At 37.8% G+C, this 7,500-nt stretch overlaps 2 protein-coding genes across 5 annotated transcripts in view; both read left to right on the forward strand.

Moving 5' to 3' along the window:
- Window positions 1-247, forward strand: part of LOC113829643 (cytochrome b5-related protein) — a 6,131-nt gene extending 5,884 nt beyond the window's left edge. For both annotated transcript variants that reach the window (XM_027382850.2, XM_027382852.2), the window contains exon 7: window positions 1-247. This exon is cut by the window's left edge and continues 62 nt beyond it. In XM_027382850.2, the coding sequence (XP_027238651.2) occupies window positions 1-197 (197 nt within the window). In that variant the 3' untranslated portion in view covers window positions 198-247.
- Window positions 248-6,742: 6,495 nt separating this feature from the next.
- The window catches only part of LOC113812481 (cytochrome b5-related protein), a 22,026-nt gene continuing 21,268 nt past the window's right edge, over window positions 6,743-7,500 (forward strand). The window contains exon 1 of one of the 3 annotated variants that reach the window (XM_070142811.1): window positions 6,743-6,818. The gene's annotated coding sequence lies outside the window, so the exon portion shown is untranslated. Of the gene's footprint in view, window positions 6,988-7,500 lie in introns of all 3 variants that reach the window. The other 2 variants (XM_070142809.1, XM_070142810.1) reach the window with 2 other exon arrangements.

Raw genomic sequence — 7,500 nt, forward strand, 5'->3', positions numbered from 1 at the left:
ACCTGCTGCCCACAGTAGACCACTCGAAGCTGGAGTACCTCTACCCAGCGTTCTTCGAGACCTGCGAGGAATTCAACATCCCCTTCCAATTCGTGCGACAGTGGGAGCTGGTCTGCGGGAAGTACCTTCAGCTGGCCAACGTCACTCCCAATACCAGGAGTCCGGGCTATAAGGAGAAGACAAAAAAGCTGATATGATACCTAACCATTTTATAATATCAAGTGCTCTTAGTAAACTTAATGCACTTAACCATATGTTGGTTTTACTCTATTCCGTGGTATTTTATGTCGATTTATACATCTATATACTTACACAAAACAGCTGAGATGGCCCAGCGGTTGGACTCCCCGCATCAGGTAACGCCAACAGAAGGGTAGAACGCTGAAGGCTCAGTGGTAGAACGCTGGCTTTGCAATCCCAAGGTCCTGGGTTCGAGCTAGGTCAGTCCCTCTAAAGGTGACTCAGCTGGTTTCATATTGGGTCATATCGGGGCGGAAAGGAGCTGACCATCCTACCGCATCATCCAGCGGCAAGGTCCTCTAATAACGGAAGTAATAAAGATAACTGATATTTATCTAATGGTGTTCGTATATGTGCTCGAGAATTATACTTTTATTGTTTTTTTATTGTTTTCATTCTTAAAAGATATTTTCTCATTTGGCTCTCTTTATGTAGAGTATTGTATGTGAGTGGAAAAAATCAATACAAACTGATTATAGAGATAGAGAAATATATATATATATATATATATATATATATATTTATATATATATATATATATATATATATAGATAGATAGATAGATAGATAGATAGATAGAGAGAGAGAGAGAGAGAGAGAGAGAGAGAGAAGAAAAGGGACAAGCAGAGGGGAAAGTAGAGAATGAGAGAGAGGGAAAGAGACTTTTTATTACTTTGACGAGCTTAGGGAAAGGAACGGAAAAAGAGAGAGAGAGAGATAAAAGGGGACAGTACATTTCAGATAAACAATTCTTTAAAATAATCATGAGTCAGCTGTTTACAACGGAGAGTAAAAGTAATGAAAGAGTTTATGTGCATTATTCTGAAATCAATGCAGTTTCATGATATGTTCCCATAATCAATATTACAGTACAATGCATTTACATATCAAAGCTGTAGTACCCAAACCTTTCCAGACGGATTCCTACGAACGTACACACGAACACATTGATATGGTATGCTTCAAATTGAAAACAACAAAAATGAGCAACAAATATATATTTCATAACAAAAATCTAATTTGCCTTGTTCACTGCACCCAAAGAGCCGGTACCGTGTTATGGCAGAGATGAGAAAATTTTCCCCTCCAAAAGACCTCAAAGAAAAACCAATGAAAAGAGAGACACTACACATATAAAAGGGAATAGGATAACAGAAGAGATAATAAAACAAATGAAAGAGAGACTAGGACAGCAGAGGAGATAATGGAAGAAATGAAACAAGGAAAAGAGAGACACATATAAACTGGGATAGGACAGCAGAGAGAATGAAAGAAATGAAACAAAATAGAAAGAGAGACACTACACATATAAACGGGGATAGGACAGCAGTGGAGAGAATGAAGGAAATGAAACAATTGAAAAGAAAGACTAGGACAGTAGAGGAGATAATGGAAGAAATGAAACAAGGAAAAGAGAGGCACATATAAATTGGGATAGGACAGCAGAGAGAATGAAAGATATGAAACAAAATAGAAAGAGAGACACTACACATATAAACGGGAATAGGACAGTAGTGGAGAGAATGAAGGAAATGAAACAATTGAAAAGAAGGACTAGGACAGCAGAGGAGATAATGGAAGAAATGAAACAAGGAAAAGACACATAAATTGGGATAGGACAGCAGAGAGAATGAATGAAATGAAACAAAAGGAAAAGAGAGACACTACACATAGAACAGGGATGGGACAGGAGAAGAGATAATAAAAAAGATGAAACAAAAAGAAAAGAGAGACTAGGACAGCACAGGAAATAAAGGAAGAAATGAAACAAAAGGAAAAGAGAGACACTACACACATAAACCGGGGTAGGACAGCAGAGGAGATAGTGAAAGAAATTAAACAAAATGAAAAGAGAGACACATATAAACTGGGATAGGACAGCAGAGAGAATGAAAGAAAAGGAACAAATGAAAAGAGAGACACATATATACTGGGAATGGACAGCAGAGAGAATGAAAGAAATGAAACAAAATAGAAAGAGAGGCACTACACATATAAACGGGGATAGGACAGCAGTGGAGAGAATGAAGGAAATTAAACAATTGAAAAGAAAGACTAGGACAGTAGAGGAGATAATGGAAGAAATGAAACAAGGAAAAGAGAGACACACATAACCTGGGATAGGACAGCAGAGAAAATGAAAGATATGAAACAAAATAGAAAGAGAGACACTACACATAAAACAGGGATGGGACAGGAGAGGAGATAATTTTAAAAAATGAAAGAAAAGGAAAAGAGAGACTAGGACAGCAGAGGAGATAATGGAAATGAAACAAAATAGAAAGAGAGACACTACACATAGAACAGGGATGGGACAGCAGTGGAGAGAATGAAGGAAATTAAACAATTGAAAAGAAAGACTAGGACAGTAGAGGAGATAATGGAAGAAATGAAACAAGGAAAAGAGAGACACATATAAATTGGGATAAGACAGCAGGGAAAACACTGAAAGAAATGAAATAAAATAGAAAGAGAGACACTACACATAGAACAGGGATAGGACAGGAGAGGAGATAATTTTTAAAAAATGAAACAAAAGGAAAAGAGAGACTAGGACAGCACAGGAGATAATGGAAGAAATGAAACAAAATAGAAAGAGAGACACTACACATATAAACGGGAATAGGACAGCAGAGGAGAGATTGAAGGAAATGAAACAATTGAAAAGAAAGACTAGGACACCAGAGGAGATAAAGGAAGAAATGAAACAAAAGGAAAAGAGAGACACTATACACATAAACCGGGATAGGACGACAGAGGAGATAGTGAAAGAAATTAAACAAAATGAAAAGAGAGACACATATAAACTGGGATAGAACAGCAGAGAGAATGAAAGAAAAGGTACAAATGAAAAGAGAGACACATATATACTGGGAATGGACAGCAGAGAGAATGAAAGAAATGAAATAAAATAGAAAGAGAGACACTACACATATAAACGGGGATAGGACAGCAGTGGAGAGAATGAAGGAAATTAAACAATTGAAAAGAAAGACTAGGACAGGAGAGGAGATAATGGAAGAAATGAAACGAGGAAAAGACATATAAATTGGGATAGGACAGCAGAGAGAATGAAAGAAATGAAACAAAATAGAAAGAGATTCACTACACATATAAACGGGGATAGGACAGCAGTGGAGAGAATGAAGGAAATGAAACAATTGAAAAGAAGGACTAGGACTGCAGAGGAGATAATGGAAGAAATGAAACAAGGAAAAGAGAGACACACATAACCTGGGATAGGACAGCAGAGAAAATGAAAGATATGAAACAAAATAGAAAGAGAGACACTACACAGATCAGGGATGGGACAGGAGAGGAGATAATTTTTTAAAAAATGAAAGCAAAGGAAAAGAGAGACTAGGACAGCAGAGGAGATAATGGAAATGAAACAAAATAGAAAGTGAGACACTACACATATAAACGGGAATAGGACAGCAGTGGAGAGAATGAAAGAAATGAAACAATTGAAAAGAAAGACTAGGACAGCAGAGGAGATAATGGAAGAAATGAAACAAAAGGAAAAGAGAGACACTACACATAAAAACTGGGATAGGACAGCAGAGGAGATAATGGAAGAAATTAAACAAATGAAAGAGAGACGCATATAAACTGGGAATGATATAAGAAAATAATGAAACGAAAGGAAAAGAGAGACTAGGACAGCACAGGAGATAATGGAAATGGAACAAAATAGAAAGAGAAACACTACACATATAAACTGGGATAGGAAAGGAGAGGAGATAATAAAAACAATGAAACAAAAGGAAAAGAGAGACTAGGAAAGCAGAAGATATTGAAAAAAAAATGAAACTAAACCATGAGGCTGTTTCAAAAAAAGACGCAGATTCATAGAAAAGGGAAAATGCTGCATCGATGTCCAAAATCAAAAACCTTTAATATCGCTGCTATTTTTTTTATCAAAGTCTCGGAATAAATGCCAAATATTCCTTGTAATGGGACAGAGGAAAAAAAAGAGAAACTGTACATCAATATCGATATATTATTTGTCTTACCCCCCCTCCCCCCAAAAAAAAAGAATAAATAAATAAAATAAATGAATGAATAAATAATAATTAATTAATCAATAAAAAATACACCCATTTTAAGCAATAAATATTAAGAAAAATTTGTACCTACTCTTAAAAGGATGAAAGAAGGAAATAGTCAGCCCATTTGCAATGTCACTCACCTTTAGAGGCTATCACGAAACAGAGAGAGAGAGAGAGAGAGAGAGAGAGAGAGAGAGAGAGAGAGAGAGAGAGAGAGAGAGAGAGAGAGAGAGAGAGAGAGAGAGAGAGAGAGAGAGAGAGAGAAAGAGAAAAGGGAGAGGCAGAGGGGAAAGAAGAGTGAGGGTGAAAGAAAGAGTGATAGAGAATGAGAGAGTAAGTGGGTGAGAGCCAGAGGGAGAGAGAGAGAGAGAGAGAGAGAGAGAGAGAGAGAGAGAGAGAGAGAAAGAGAAGGAGAGGGAGAGGGAGAGGAGGAGGGAGGGAGAGAGAGAGAGAGAGAGAGAGAGAGAGAGAGAGAGAAGAGAGAGAGAGAGAGAGAGAGAGAGAGAGAGAGAGAGAGAGAGAGAGAGGGAGAGGCAGAGGGGAAAGAAGAGAGAAGGTGAAAGAAAGAGGGATAGAGAATGAGAGAGAGTGAGTGAGTGAGAGCCAGACAGAGAGAGGGAGGGAAAGAGACTTTTTTTTATTACTTTGACAAGCTTAGAGAGAGAAAGGAACAGAAAAAGAGAGAGAAAAGGGGACAGTACATCTCAGATAAACAATTCTTTAAAATAATCATGAGTCAGCTGTTTATAGCGGAATGGGACAGAGGAAAATAAAAAAAAGAAAGAGAAACTGTACATGAATATCGCCATATTATTTGTCCTCCCCCCCTCCCCACCAAAAAAAAAAAAAAAAAAAAATAATAATAAATAAATTAAAAATACACCCATTTTAAGCAATAAATATGTAAAAAAAAAATGTACGTACTCTTAAAAGGGTGAAAGAAGGATATGTTCAGTCCACCTGCAACGTCACTCACCTCCAGAAGCTATCAAAGAAAGAGGAGATAAAACCCATAGAATTAAGATGATCGTACCATTCAGATAAACAAAATATAAAAGTAATCATGACTCACCTGTTTTATGATCGTTTTCATAACCGTGGAAACGAAAGTAATAAAGGTAATTGATATTTCTTTAATGGTGTTTGTACATGTGCTCGAGAATTGTACTTTTATTGGTATTTTCATCCTGAAGATATGTTTTTTTTATGTTCTCTTTATTTATAGTATTGCACGTGAGTAAAAAAAAATATTAATCAATACAGACTGATTAGAGAGATAGAGAGATAGATAAAGAGAGCAAGAGAGATAGGAAAAGGAAGAGGGAGAGGCAGAGGGGAAAGAAGAGAGAGGGGTAGAGAAAGAGAGTGAGTGAGTGAGAGACAAAGAGAAAAAGGGAGAGAGAAATAGACTTTTTTTTTACCTTGACAAGTTTAGAGAGAATGAGGAAGAGAAATAGCAGGAGGGGGGAGGGGGGGGGAGGAAGGGTGAAAGGGTACAGTACATTTCAGATAACCAATTCTTTGAAATAATCATGAGTCAGCTGTTTATGGTCGTTTTCATCACCGATTGTGGAAACGAAAGTGATAACAATAATTGATATCAACCTTATTATTAAATGAGTATATACTTTACATATTGAGAATTTTCTTTTTATTGTCATTTTTGGCTTTCTTTCTGTGTAAGAGAAAGAAATTAATTCGTAGATTGATCTAGACGTTGGAATAGAGATAGACAGATAGAGATATAGATAGATAGATAGTTTCGTCATATATAGTTAGATAGATAAGAAAATAGGAGAGGGGGAGACGTAGAAGGAGAAGAGGGAGGGAGAAAGGGAGAGAAAGAGATAGACAGGGAGACAGACAGACCGACACAGAGGAGAGGGAGAGGAAGATGCAAAAGGAAAAGAAGGGAGAGGGAGAAAGGGAGTGAAGGAGAGAGAGTGAGAAAGAAAGAAAGAGAGAGAGAGAGAGAGAGAGAGAGAGAGAGAGAGAGAGAGAGAGAGAGAGAGGGAGGGAGAGAGAGAGAGAGAGAGAGAGAGAGAGAGAGAGAGAGAGAGAGAGAGAGAGAGAGAGAGAGAGAGAGAGAGAGAGAGAGAGAGAGAGAGAGAGAGAGAGAGAGAGAGAGTCATTGAGTGCTTGAGTGAGAGAAAAAATAAATAAAACCCCAATTGTGATGTGATTTGCATAAATAACAAATCACGGAACTCATAGCAATACATTGCATAATCCAGACACGTAAACAAATTAAATCATCTAGCGGTACTTGGCAACGTACCCAATGTAAAGAATTGCTGAACCAGCAAACCAGTTTTTTAAAAGGTCAAAATCTAAAGAAATATCACTTTCAGCCTCTCCGAAATACACGAATTCCACTGCAAAACACTCCCATATTATTCCAACATACTTCAGAAAATATCGTATACATAGAAGAATAACGACGTCGGTGCAGACGAGACTGAGAGGGCGATAGCCTGTACTCGGGGCTTTACCCTGCGAGTCGCCTACAGTTAGCTGACCGGGATAGTAAGCGTCTATATAAGTCATTACACAGACCTTGATAGTGTGACAAGGATAGTAAGCGTCTCAATAAGTCATTACACAGACCTTGATAGTAAGTAGGTGACAGTTTTGCCGTGGAGTAAAGTCTGGGTCATCGGCGCTTTTAAGACTATATCACGTCCATTTGAGGGAGGTACGTGTTCTGAGATTTGTTAAGTGTTGACGAGGAGTTGGTGTGCAAGTTGAGTGTGGTGCTGTTTTTCTTTTTTATTAGTGTTGCGAGGGAGTTCTCTCTCTCTCTCTCTGTTTCTATCTCTGTATCTCGGTCTCTCTCTCTCTCTCTCTCTCTCTCTCTCTCTCTCTCTCTCTCTCTCTCTCTCTCTCTCTCTCTCTCTCTCTCTCTCTCTCTCTCTAACTCTCTCTCTATATATATGTATATGTGTGTGTGTGTGTGTTTGAATGTGTGTATGTCATTGTACTATGTGCGTGTGCGTGTGCATGTGTATGCGCGAGTGCTTGGGCGTGTGTGGGTTTTGTGTGTGTGTGTGTGTGTGTGTGTGTGTGTGTGTGTGTGTGTGTGTGTGTGTGTGTGTGTGTGTGTGTGTGTGTGTGTGTGTGTGTGTGTGTGTGTGTGTATATATATATATATATATATATATATATATATATATATATATATATATATATATATATACATATGTACATT

The sequence above is a fragment of the Penaeus vannamei genome, chromosome 30, assembly GCF_042767895.1.
Source record: "Penaeus vannamei isolate JL-2024 chromosome 30, ASM4276789v1, whole genome shotgun sequence".
Taxonomy (NCBI): Eukaryota; Metazoa; Arthropoda; class Malacostraca; order Decapoda; family Penaeidae; genus Penaeus; species Penaeus vannamei.